The following is a 13,575-nucleotide window of genomic DNA, read 5'->3' as shown; positions in this document are numbered from 1 at the left end:
TTCCAGCAACAGCACCGGGCTGCCTGGTGCGGGGCGGGCGTGGGGTAGGGGGCGCGTCCGCCCCCAAGACCTGCTTCTTGCAACGAGTCAAGAGATCTAAGAAAAGCTCCAAGTTCAGATCCAAGTGCGCAAGTGTGAGAAGAGGGCCAGGACTCATTTGGAAAACAGGGAAGAGTATAAGAGCCACTCCCTTCTGCCTTCATTTCTCAATCTCTTGGCCACGGTGTTAAGTAGTAGTTCTAGGGGCGCCTGGGTGGCTCAGTGGGTTAAGCGTCTGCCTTCAGCTCAGGTCATGATCTCGGGATCCTGGGATCGAGCCCCACATGGGGCTCCCTGCTCAGTGGGGAGTCTGCTTCTCCCCCTCTGTCCGCCCCTCCCCCTGCTCATGCACACATGTGTGCTTGCTGTCTCTCAAATAAATAAATAAAATCTTCAAAAAAAAATAAATAAAAGCAGTAGTTCCTGCCGGGGAGCTCGAGGCCGCCGTCCCATACTCATGTACTTCACATCTGGACAGGGAACCCCTTGGGCTCTCAGGGGCCTCATAGGTCAGCAGAAGGGAGTGGCTAGAGTCTGAGATCCCTCCCGGACCGACGATGTTAACCAAAAGCAGTAGAGAAACAGATGTCAAACCGCGATTTAGACGAGTGCCAGAAAAAACAACTAACAAAGAGAAATAAATACACATGTGGCCGACAGGTCTCCATTTTTCCTCCTAGGCCAGCTTGAAAAAGTGACTGGGAGGCCTTCAAAAATTCTGACTGGCGAATTCTGAGTTCTCATATGAAGTGGGCGACTGTCATTTCATTTGTGGCTGACCGCCTTCCCAGGACAGTTCTGCTGAGGAGGGCATGCTCAGAGACCGCTTCCAGAGGCTGCCCCTGCCCTGATGTGATCATGGGAGTGACCCTGACAACTGTGCTGAGACACAGAGGAAGAGGACTTCCCGCACCTTCTTCAAGGTCAGATTTTGAGTACTTAAAATACATCTCTCCCTTTTTGGGGACAGGGGAGAGGCCATGGCATAGAATCTTAATGTCTTTTTTTTTTTTTTTAAGATTTTATTTATTTGTCAGAGAGAGAGAGAGAGAGCGAGAGAGAGCGAGCACAAGCAGGGGGAGCAGTAGGCAGAGGGAGAAGCAGGCTCCCCATCGAGCGGGGAGACTGACCAGGACCCAAGAATCACGACCTGAGCTGAAGGCAGATGCCCAAATGACTGAGTCACCCGGGCGTCCTGAACCCTATTGTCTTGTAAAGAATTTTTAAAAATACACACAAAATACTGCTGAGCTTGGAAGCTCAGCAAATTAGAGATTCATTTGAACAGATACAAAGTCATACCCAAAACCGTCCTCTACAATTACATCAGAATGCTGCAAACTTTTTTCCTTCTCAAATAGTTTTAAAACCACTGTACAGGAGTCCTAAAAGTAGCCAGGGCTTGTCTTCTATTTTAAAATAGCTAGTCAATGTATCATTTATTGTTTCATTCATTGCTCCTACAAATAACTGGATACAAAGCTGGAGAAAGGTGCCCCGGAGCCAGGAGCCAGAAATCACTTACGGTTCTTTGTTTCTAGACCTAGAAGAAAACATTTCCTGTGTTGTCTTTTCTCTCTATCCCAAGGGGAACACTTCCTTTGAAAAACATGAACTTTCTCTCCCCCCCCCCCCACTTTTTTAAAGTAGGCTCTACGCCTAATGTGGGGCTTGAACTCACGACCCTGAGATCAAGAGTCACACGCTCCACTGACTGAGCCAGCCAGGCGCCCCGGAAGTCATTAACTTTTATATGTTTATATCAAGGAGTTAAACTCAATTTATTTAAACAAATATTCACTGAGAATGGACAAGGTCCACGATCCTGTCACAGCAATAGGACACAATTCCCATCATCAGGGGTAATTTTTATCTGGTGCAGTAAAAAAGTTTCCACAGAGAAGAAATGCAAGGCACAAAGGTAAATTCTTTAACCCAACGCACAAACATTTTGACTGAAGATGAATGCTGTTAATGTGTTCATTGTTCTTCTGATGTAGATCAGTTTATTTTTACACATGAAGGTCTCTGGGACTTATGAGAAGAAAATTATTTTAAGCATTTAATTTGTAAACTAAATGCATTCTCTGTACAGTAGACCTTTAACGCATGCGTGCATGCACAGAGAGAGGGAGCAGGCTTGAACGTGGGATGCAGGGAGGGGTCACCTGGGTGGCTCGGTCGGTTAAGCATCTGCCTTTTGCTCAGGTCAAGTTCTCATAGTCCTGGGATCGAACCCCGCCTCGGGCTCCCTGCTCAGCAGGGAGTCTGCTTCTCCTTCTCGCTCTGCTCTTTGCCCCTGCTCATGCTCTCTCTCTATCACTCTCCCTCACTCTCTTGCTCTTTCTCTCTCAAATAAATAAATAAAATATTTAAAAATATATTTTTAAATAAATTTTTATTTAAAAAATATTTAAAATATTTTTTAAAAATATATTTTTAAATAAATGTTTTATTTATTTATTTATTTGAGAGAGAGAGAGCAAGAGAGTGAGAGAGAAGAATGACAAGAGGAGGGTCAGAGGGAGAAGCAGACGGCCTGCTAAGCAGGGAGCCCGACGTGGGACTCGATCCAGGGACTCCAGGATCATGATCTGAGCCAAAGGCAGACGCCTAACCGACTGAGCCACCCAGGCACCCCTAAATAAATAAAATCTTTAAAAAAAGATATTTTTGAGGAATGTGACAGCTGAATCTGAAGATCACATGGAAGGACGAAGGTCCAATCATAGCCAAGATATACCTAATGAAAACGGACAAAGAGGAAGGACTACCCTTACTGGGCAGTGAGACTTGTAAAACTAGAATAGGAAAGCCAGTAAAGAATGATCAGAGCAAAGAGCAAATAGGCCAACGGACAGAATGCAGATCCTATAGAGAGGCACTTGCGTATATACGAAAACCTGACTGTGACGGAGAGAGCACTAAAGCTCAACGAGGAAATGCATGGACTGGCCCAGTAGCAGGACCGAGACACTGGAAGCAACGGCCAGGCAGGAAAAGATTACTGAAATTTACTGCATTAAGAGTTTCTGCTCATCAAAAGACACCATAAAAATAAGAGAAACTAAGAACTGGGAAACATATCTGCAATACGTAGAGCTGGGAAAGGATTAGCATCCAGAATATTTCAAAAATTCCTACTATCGGGGCACCTGGGTGGCTCAGTGGGTTAAAGCCTCTGCCTTCGGCTCAGGTCATGGTCTCAGGGTCGTGCGGTCGAGCCCCACATAGGGCTCTCTGCTCGGTGGGGAGCCTGCTTCCCTTCCTCTTTCTCCGCCTGTCTCTCTGCCTACTTGTGATCTCTGCCAAATCAATAAATAAAATCTTAAAAAAAAAATTCCTACAATCAACATATGACAACCTAGAAAAGAAGAGTGAAGGATACCAACAGGGATTTAATGGAAGAGAAAACACAGAGGTCCCTATGATGAGGGAGCAGAAGGCTGGCTGAGGACAAAGCAAAAGCTGGCACCTTGCACCCCCCCTCCACCCTCTCCCCTCGGTAATATGTGTGACATTCCTGCTGCCCAAAAGAAAAACAAATAGTTAACTTGCAGAGATCACAATTCTGCAAGATGGGCGTCTCCCTTGGTTCACAAATGCCCTAGTGATAACAACAAAGAAGCTATCTTATCAACAGCCTAACTTCCAGAGACAAATAACTCAGTTCCTAAAGCCCTAATACCGCCCTCCCCTCCATAAAACTGAAGGAGCCTGAGAAGAAAGAAAGTACAAACAAAGCTAAATTTCTCCTAAACCTAAAGCTCATTGACAAGGACGCTTGATAGGAGGAATGTGACATTCCACCAGGAAACTCCCAACTGTCTTCATGCTAGGGCCTCCTTAGAGGTAAAAACAGCCTTGGCTTGACAATAACCAGACCTCCAGTATCCTGACAGTCTTCTTTACGGTGACAGCTCTTCTGAACACCCCCTTTGTCCTCACCTACCCAACTCCTGTGTATATAATCAGCCAGTCCTCGGGATATCAGGGCAGCATCTCTTCCTGCCTGTGGGTCCTGTCCCCGTGCTTTAATAAACCATCTTTTTGCACCAGAGACGTCTTAAGAATTCTTTCTTAGCCGTCAGCTCCGGACCTCACCCCACCGAACCGCACCTAGGTTCTAGAACTTCATCACCTAAACATTTTAAATACATGCTAAGCATCATGAAGTGAGCAGTGTCTCTCAATTCAAACATACTTCCCAAACGGATGCATTCCATAAGCAAAGCTGATATGCTGAGGACGTGCAGGGAGGGGAACTCTGTTGGTACGAGCGTATGTTTTTTTTGTTTTTGTTTTTGCTGTTTTTTTTTAAAGCAGACCCCATGCCCAAAATGAAGCCCAACGTGGGGCTTGACCCTGAGATCAAGACCTGAGCCACCTGGCCGCCCCGACAAGTGTAGGTTATAGAAGTCATCTGAAAACAGGCTGGGTGTTCCTTAGCAAAGCTGAACACGTGCACACCTTACAGTTCAGCGGTCCCATTCTTAGGTACCTGCCCCGGACATGGGCTGACACGTGTTGGGAAACATGGACAAGAACGTTCATACAGTTTGGGTCATCACTACAAAACACTCCAACGAGCATTAACGGTGCCGTGGACACAGAAACCAAGTTCCGCACTAGACATTTCCACTCCCGGTGACGGAATGCCTTACAGCAGTGAACCAGGAACAAGACCTAACTCTATGCACCGATATGGCTGAACCCCCCAAAACACCAAGTGAGGAAAACAAGAGGAGTATGCAAAATACGATTCCACGTACGTGAAGGTCAGACACAAGAGAACCAAATAGTATGTACTGTTTAAAAATGCAGAGAGGTGATAAATTTATACGCAAATTAATAGTTTGGGACTTCAGCATAGGGGTTGGCTGGGGAAGGGGCAGTGGGTAGGGAGATGGTGTGACTGGATGGGGACCCTGGGTATTCTAAGGAACCTGTAATACTCTATTTCTTAAACTGAGAAGGGGGTACAGGGATGTTCCCTTTATTCTTTAAATCGTGTAAGACATTAAATACATATATATATACATATATATATGTATATATATGGTGTATTTCATGGGATAAAAGCGCACACAGACACCTTTCTGACAGTCATGGGGAACAGGTTACAGGCCAATAGGAAGAACATTTATCAATGGGTTTACCGTGTGATTCCCCAGCTTTAATCTATTACCTATTTTATTTTTTTTAATTTTTAAAATCTTTAAAATTTTATTTATTTACATGACAGAGAGAGAGACAGTGAGAGAGGGAACACAAGCAGGGGAAGTGGGGGAGGGCAAAGCAGGCTTCCCGCTGAGCAGGGAGCCCAACGCAGGGCTCGATCCTAGGACCCCAGGATCACGACCCAAGCCGAAGGCAGACACTTAACAATGGAGCCGCCCAGGCGCCCCCATTACCTACTTTTAGCAGAGTGAGCTATCAAGGCAGGACTGCCAGGCTTAAAGAGCCTGCCTAGCATGGCCAGATAAACACGACCTCAAATGAGAAACTATAAGAAGCCCTACAACATTACAAACTGCTTCTCCCTGCCCTGGAAGTCGAAATCCCAATTAATTAACTCGGCTAAAGAGATGAGAGCTGAAGGCAAGAGTCCATGTGAGCCTGCGATGATCAGACACTGGAACTATGATTAAGTAGCAGAAACAGTGACCACTCAAGGACACTTGAAAAAGTGAAGTCTTCCCCTACACGTGCTGACCTTGCTCTGGAAGAGTGGACACCTGCTCGAAGCTGTCGCTCACGGGACTGAATTCTTCGGCCGAGCGGTATTTAAGTGCTCACCTGTGTTTGACCATTTTTTGATCGTGGCAGAAATGGCTAAAGAACCTCGCGTAGAACAAATGCATGACGGCGTGTTCCTTCCCTCCGATGTACAAATCCACAGGCAGCCAGTAATCCGCCAGCGCTGCGTTAAAAGGGCTACGAGAGAGAGAGAGAGAAATGGTCGTTTACAAACCCGCTTTGCCGCAAGAGCACAAACTAGACCTAGTACTGTTTGTATGTGCCCCGAGACAAATGATGCCCGAGAAGAACAGTGATTTGTCTTTTTAAAATACAGTAAGAGAAAAGCTGATATAATAAAGGGGGAAAAAGTCAGGTGGGCATGAAATCACAGGGAATTTGTAAAAACTGTTTCAGGAGCCGTTACTGACAATTCAACAAATGTGATTTTCGAGTAAAAGGAGGACAAAAGGAAAACACGGCGGCAGCATGAAAAAGGTATTTCCGTGAGAAAGGTTATTTCTGTAAGATAGGCATTTCAATCTCTGCATTTCTGTTTTAGCTTTGCCCGCCCTTAGGCAGACTGGGATTCGGGTAGTTCTTACCAACAGGGGGCAAAATGGTCTTTGCAAACGAGATTAACAGGCAGCCACTAAATATTCATTTGAAAACAAATTCCAGCTTATTTTTCAAAGCAGCCTTAAAACACAGATAGTCAGCAAGGGCCTGAATACGTTCTCTGGCATGCAAGGAACGCATTGAGGGTAACAGACACAAACTCACCCAACATCTCCCTCTCACCAGTAGACACTGTTAGTGACAGAAATCCTACAAGGAAGGCTTCCTCGGACTCCCTGGTGCTCATGGGTGCTGGGGAGTAAAGGAAATACCACTGCCCTCTATTCTCTGCCTGGGAGTCTTGAGAGGGGAGTCTGTAGGTGTGCAGAAGAGTGTGTGTGTTTGTGTGTGTGTGTGTACACGCAGGTGCTGTGGGGAGGGGAGCAGAACTGGTGAGAATGTGCTTCCTAGAGAGCATTCCATGAAGTAAATCTCTGCCTTTGGAGGACCGGTACTCTGTGGTCTCAAATATTTGTAAACTCTCTTCCCGACACCTCAAGACATTTTTTTTTTAAAAGATTTTATTTATTTATTTATTTGACAGACAGAGATCACAAGTAGGCAGAGGCAGGGATGGGGGGGGGGAGCAGGCTCCCTGCTGAGCAGAGAGCTCGATGCGGGGCTTGATCCTAGGACCCTGAGATCATGACCTGAGCTGAAGGCAGAGGCTTAACCCACTGAGCCACCCAGGCGCCCCATCAAGGCATTTTTTTTTTGGTCCAGCTCCCTGTGGCTCAAGCTTGGGCAGCAGGTGGGCGTGGCCAACCGCCCCGCATTTGCATCTTAATGCACCTTGCTAGTCCCCACTCCCCAGGCCAGAATTCTGGTAACATTAAGACAATTCTTTTCCCTTTTGTAAATAATAGTTCTTCAGAAAAATCCAAGGACTAATCCAAGGGACAGAAAAGAAAGGGAGGTCAAGGGGGGGGGGTGCTCATCTTGAAAACAAGTGTGGGGTGCATTTCAGTGTTGAAAGTAGCTATTGCTTGGATCCATGGTTTACCGGGGAACCCAGCTAAGGGAGCACGCGAGCTGGTGCCGAAACTTGCAGCTGTGTTTTATGAGGCCAAAGATGGGGAACATGGCATTCCCAGATTCAAGGCTGTCTCTCTCTGGGTTCAGAGTCCGTCACTGGTTAAAGCCTCCAACATCTGAGAGAGGATTTTCCGCTGAAGCGCTCTGACAGGTAGGACCTGATTGCCTTGGCATTCTGAGCAGCTGTTCCGGAATAGAAGGCACCAACAGCCCCTTCTAGAAGGAACAGTCAGAGAAGGGGCCCCTCTTCCGAGCCACAGCAGATCCCGTGCATCCTGCCTTTGCTGGCACCATGTACTCAGGGTCCCCTCACTCCTGGATGACTTGAATGACAGAAATCACAGCCCTGTAGGGCGGGACTCTGGAGGGGATGGAAGGGGCAGGAGTGTCCATCTCACGGGAAATGTATTAGTTTACAACCACTGAAGAAAAAAGGGGGGGTCATTTTCACATGTGGACTTCGCGGTTTGGGGGCAATGGTTTTCCTACGGATGAGAGCCAACGAGCAAGGTCTAGCAAGGTCTTTGAAGCACGTGGCTGCCTTTTTGGTTTTCCTGAGCTCTGCGACTGCTTTCTTTTGCACATTCTCTTCACCCCCTCTCCCTACAGCCCTCTTTCCCTCATTTGCTATTTACCTTTGTCTAAGAAACCTGCCCGAAGCTGAAAACTCAGATTGTGCTGAGAGCTTTATTGTTTCTACACTGGTCCCAGCCTCGGCCTTCAAGAGCGTCTCCCACCCTCCTCCCCCAACCTTGGCCACTCGGAATTCTGTAACTGTTTCTTCAGGCAGTTATACTCTTTATTGATTTATCAATTTTAGAAATTACTGTGTGTATGTGACAAGAGGCAATGCTTCCTTGCTCCCTCGTGCACCCTACCTCCTTCCCTCCCATCATTTGTGTCTGTTAAGTAAACAGCATTACATCTTTATAAGCCCATAAATGAAGTTCACCACAGGGCCACAAAGGGTATTAAGGCAATGGCATTTTCTTCGTTTTTTTTTTTTTTTTTTAGTTTCTCTTGCACTTGGGATTTGCTTGGCCATGAAGCATCTAATTTAATAATCTGATGCACTCCCTTTGGAGGGCCTGTTTCAAGGGGCATGGCTGACCAGTGGCTCCCAGCTACTGTGCCTTTGGAAGTCCTCAGTGTCCCTGCCAGCCCCTACTATCCCAAAGGGAGGGGACCAGTGTAGAGGCACTCTGCCAGACTTGGGACTCTCTACCAGACAAGCTTTGCTTGGGGCTTCCCATCGCCCAGCTGAGACTTTCCCAGAGCTGCACTGTGGTCCGAGACCCTTCCAACCCAACCTTATTTCCTTCCCCTACTTGTTTCTCAGGTGTGGGGACAGCATGGCGGTCTCAGGGCTCCCCCCACCAATTCCCACTCCCTCCCCACCCTTGCGGGCGCTGCCCCCAGTAAATCTCTTGCATATATAATTCCATTTTGTTGTCTACTCCTTGCACAATGGACAGACACTCAAAGGACGCAGAAAGGCTTTACCTCTGAGTATTCTGCGGGTCGGTGTATCTGAAGTAGTACCAGGCAGAATCGACAAACGTGTCCATGGTGTCCGTCTCTCTCTTGGCGGCACCCCTGCACCTAAGAAATAAAGGAAGTTCATCAACTGGTTTCTTTTTAAATTTTAACATAGTGTTCCATCGGCTTTTGAGAAAGCGATGACAATTTAGTATCCATTTAGCATGTCACAAGAACAATGCCTCATCACGGATCGGTAATTCAGAGGACGCTCTCCTTTTGTATTGTTGAGTACAGGACGTTTTAAGGAAATTTACAAATAAAAATTTCAATCTTCAGCCATGAAAAGTCTTATTCTCCAGCTGTCTGAATTTTACCTGGTAGAAAATCAAACAACCTAAGTGGATAAGCCAGGAGTGTCTCTTTTGCCCGTTCACTTCTATTTCAGGCATGTCAAGATCGCCTTCAGCCAGTGCCTACTTTGTGACACCCATGAAGCCAATCAATTCATGATGAGAAGGTGAAAACCAAACGGAGACATTGTGCTGAAGAATGAACTTGGGTTTTCTCTATCTCTGCGAGGGTTGGGGGTGCACACATCAAAACCCTCTAGAGGGACCCTTGGAAGAGAGGTCACCTTGGGGACTGTGGTGTGCTGGAGCCAGATCGCACCGGTCCGTAAGAAACAACACTTCGCACCTCTTCCCAACTCCGTGGCAAGTGATGTCAAGTTCGTAGCCTGAAACTAGCCCTTGGTGGAAGCAGGTATACTACAGAAATTGTCAAACACCGCAACTCAGGAGCTCCCCTCCAACGCACCCACCGCCAGAGGACAGGATACAGAAGGGTGAAGGGAGCCCAACTGTTCCAGAAAGCAAGCGAAGCGAGATCCCTGGTGTGTGAAGGGCTGAAAAGAACAAGTGACCCTCATCCTCAGGAAGGGGATGCCTGGGGAGGACGAGGGCCCTGCTGATGACTCGGTTCTGAAGCACGCGCCCAGGGTGATGGGCCCATGGGACGTCAAGAACCAGGTACAAAAAAACCCACAACTTCTAGGAACCGAAGAGAGGGTACCCTTAGTCGAGCCTTGCCCAGGAGGGGCCCAGCCCCCCTGAAGACACCCCAAGGCCTGGAGCAGAGGTGGACACATCGAACCAGCTACTAGCAGCTACTCACAGGTGACAGGGGCCCTTTGTGGCAGTGGGAACAAGCTGGAGAGCACAGTTCTGACTCCAGGTTTTCCCTCTTGAGGCCTGGATGAGGGACCAAGCACCCTTCTAAATGCTGCCCTTTTTGGCAGTCCCAGTCCTTGGGGGTTCTTGGAGATTCTGAGGAGGGACACGAGGAGCCCCAAGAGGAACCGATGAATCTGCTAATTCTGCAGCAAGGGCAAGGGTCTGCTTTTAACTTAAAAATAAAAGAAGGCCTGCATTTATATCTTGCATCTGTAAGGTAGTTCATGCTGGCTTTACAAATCGTGCGGAAGGAAAGAGCCACCTCACCCCACCTCCTGCTTATTGAATAGAAGCGGCCGAACGGAGACACAGGAGCCCCAGATCTGGCAGGGGCCCCTGAGACTCACAGGGGCCTCCCTCTGGGAGCAGTGGTGGTCCCCGGGGGGGGGCAGATGTTGATGGGAAAGAGCCTGAGGGACTCCTGTTTCCTACCACCCAGGGCTGCTATAAGACACCGATCCCCACAGCGCATCTCTAAATTAAAGCCGTATCTTTTATGTGGAGAGCATCAGTCAGAGAACAGACACTACTGGGGGGAAGTAATTACAAGAAAAAAAGTTACTTCTTCTCCCTCATCATTGGGGCCGGTGGACAAGGCAGGACAATACAGGGTCCGACTGATCAAAGGAGTAACGTCTGTCTGCCTACGACTTGCCACGCTGCTTTTCTTTGTAATGGACTTGAGGACCACTGAGAGACATCTTTTTGCGGCCATTAAAAGCTGGTTACGTGGCACAGGCTGCTTGGTAAGCGGGAGGGATAGACGACGGTGACAGTGACGGCAGTATGGTCGTCCTTTGCTCCCAGGGTACGAACAGGGACAGTGGGTGCGGGCACTGAGCCAAATGCTTCCCCAGAATTCTCTCCTTTACCTCTTTATCTCTTCTTTATCTCTTCTCTCCTTAATCTCCCAGGATCCCTGGGGATTACGAGGTAGAGGCCACTCAGGTCCCCATTTTGCAGATAAGTAAAATGCAGAGAGGTTAAGAAATCTGCCCGAGGTCTTGGAGCTCAGGAGCAAGGACTCCACGTCTGTTGGGCTCTGCAGCCCTGCCTGGCCACGCCGGTTCCGTGCCTGTCAGTCCCAGATGCTCGTTAGAATCACCCAGGATGGGGCGCCTGGGTGGCTCAGTGGGTTAAGCCGCTGCCTTCGGCTCAGGTCATGATCTCAGGGTCCTGGGATCGAGTCCCGCATCGGGCTCTCTGCTCAGCGGGGAGCCTGCTTCCCTCTCTCTCTCTGCCTGCCTCTCCGTCTACTTGTGATCTCTCTCTGTCAAATAAATAAATAAAATCTTTAAAAAAAAAAAAAAAAAAAGAATCACCCAGGGAGCCTTAACTAACACCACGACCTGGGCTCTGCCCTCCAGGAATCCGCAGCCAGGGCGGAAGCCTTATCCCCACCAGAGGGGCCCTGGGCTGCTGCAGCTGGTGTGCTAAAGGCCACCAAAGTCTCTGGCAGGGAAGCCCTTTTGTCACATCTCATTAATAAGGTTGTGCGATTTTCTCCTAGAGCCCATGATTCCACCCGGAAAAGGCCCAGAGCTCCCTCTGTTCCCACCCACAAGCCCCATCGCAAATCTTAGAACCACCTGGGTGAGGACCTGGGAGGATGGTGGCAACGCTTCCATTTACTAGGTGTTTGTTAGCCATCCCTGTGCAGGATTGCGGGTGTTAATTCTAGTCTTCTGAGCAGCCCTCCGAGGCGGTTATTTCAGTTTCCGATAAGAAAATGGAAGCTCAGAGAAGTCATGTGACTTTCCCAAGGTTCCCACGGGTCGTTAAAGGGGAGGGCCACGACATGAATCCATTGTCTGACTCCCCAGTCTGGGCCTTTCAACTGCACTGGGGTTACCCGATTACCAGCCTCGTAACTCAGCTCTGAACCAGCAGAGGACCCAATTATTTTAACATCGTCATCGTGATCTAGAAGGCAGAGAAAAAAATGGCTTCTCCATAGAAGGAAGAAGATGGTGGACCTGGGACTGGTTAGGTGTTTACTCAGCAGGGACGGTATCCCCCAATCACCTGAGATACACCAGTGAGCTACCAGTAAAACACAATCCTACTTCCACGAGAAGATGTTCCCGTGTCCTAAAGAATGAAACCCCTGTGCACACCCCCCGCCCCCCACTCTTGGAGCTACCGCTCTGCTGCATGAGGAAAAAATCTCCGCTGTTCTCAGTGACGAGGTGGGAAAACGAAGGCAGAGAGGAGAAAATGTTTTTCTCTCTTTCCAGGAAGCTCTCTGGAATATGAAACGGAAGAAAGTGGTCTTTACAAGCCATGATGGAAACGTGTAGCTTTCCATCGGTGGGCAGGTGTTTCTCGTAAAGATGCAAGGGGACAGAAAGACCCAGGGTGTTCTTTCCAGTCTGGTGGGAGCGCTGGGAAGAAGGAAGCAGAGAGTCTGAAACTCCAGCAGGGTGCCGGAGGCCACAGGCCCCACCATGGCCGGGGGTGCCACCACCGTTCCTTACCTAGGGCAGGCGCAGTTCACCCAGTCTGAAGCCGTGGCCAGTGGGGAGCCTCCCTTGCCAGTGAAAGACGTAACGCGGGGCAAGGTCACGGGCAAATCCTGCAGAGGCACGGGCACGGAGCCGCAGGCCGGGCAGTGGACCATGGGGATGGGTGTGCCCCAGTACCGCTGTCTGGAGATAAGCCAGTCCTTCAGCTTGTCGCTTGTCACGTCGCCACCTACCTTCTTCGTCCGGGCTTGCTGAGTCAAGGCTAGAAACGCATCCTGCCGGCTCATGCCTGTGAACTGCGAGGGAAAGGAGAGAGGTCCTATGCTCCCTTCCACAAGGACAAGCTGTCACCTGTCACCACGTACCCCCCAAACTGCTGCTTTTATGCGTAGTCTGGGCAGAGCCTCGTTGTGACTTCATGACCCTAGGGATCTTCACCTCTGTGGCCCTTTCCTCCCTCTCCCTAGGACAGGTTTTTTTTTTTTTTTTTAAAGTGAAGATTTTTATTTATTTATTTGAGATACAGAGCACAAGCAGGGGGAGCAATGGGCAGAGGCAGAGAGAGAAGTAGACTCCCCGCTGAGCAGGGAGTCCGATGCGGGACTCAGTCCCAGAATCCTGGGATCGTGACCTGAGCTGAAGGCAGACACTTAACCAATTGAGCCTCCCAGGCGCCCCATCCTTAGGAAGTATTAAAGTTATGTTTTATGACTGTATTGAAGGAAGATGAACAGGATTTTGACCCTAAAAATTCACTTTTCCTCCTCTGATTTTAAAAGAAATTAACATCTTTTCGGGGACCCCCCCCTAAAAAATACCGTGACCCCAAGGCGCCGTGTCCACTGGGTCACAGGGGCAAACTGGCCTTGGTTCTGTGGCTCTGCTTGTCACCTGAGCCCCGAGATAGCCCAGGGGTCGCCAACTCTCAGCCCTGAGCTGCCAACAAAAAAGTGCACAATATGTAT

At 48.7% G+C, this 13,575-nt stretch overlaps 1 protein-coding gene across 4 annotated transcripts in view; it reads right to left on the bottom strand.

Annotated features, from left to right (window-relative positions):
- LOC111144194 (leucyl-tRNA synthetase 2, mitochondrial) overlaps nt 1-13,575 on the bottom strand; it is a 149,922-nt gene that overhangs the window by 36,643 nt on the left and 99,704 nt on the right. For all 4 annotated transcript variants that reach the window (XR_002640368.1, XM_022498400.1, XM_022498402.1 and 1 more), the window contains exons 12-14: nt 12,623-12,906; nt 8,935-9,033; nt 5,839-5,976 (exon numbers count right to left, since the gene is read on the bottom strand). Coding sequence is in view for 3 of the 4 variants with exons in the window: in XM_022498400.1 (XP_022354108.1) it covers nt 5,839-5,976; nt 8,935-9,033; nt 12,623-12,906 (521 nt within the window). In the remaining variant the exon portion in view is untranslated. The remainder of the gene's footprint in view (nt 1-5,838; nt 5,977-8,934; nt 9,034-12,622; nt 12,907-13,575) is intronic.

Source organism: Enhydra lutris, unplaced genomic scaffold, assembly GCF_002288905.1.
Source record: "Enhydra lutris kenyoni isolate GAN:26980312 unplaced genomic scaffold, ASM228890v2 scaffoldscaffold10, whole genome shotgun sequence".
NCBI classification, from domain to species: domain Eukaryota; kingdom Metazoa; phylum Chordata; class Mammalia; order Carnivora; family Mustelidae; genus Enhydra; species Enhydra lutris.
Note: the sequence above shows the minus strand (reverse complement) of the source record. Positions and strands in the feature narration are given on the sequence as shown.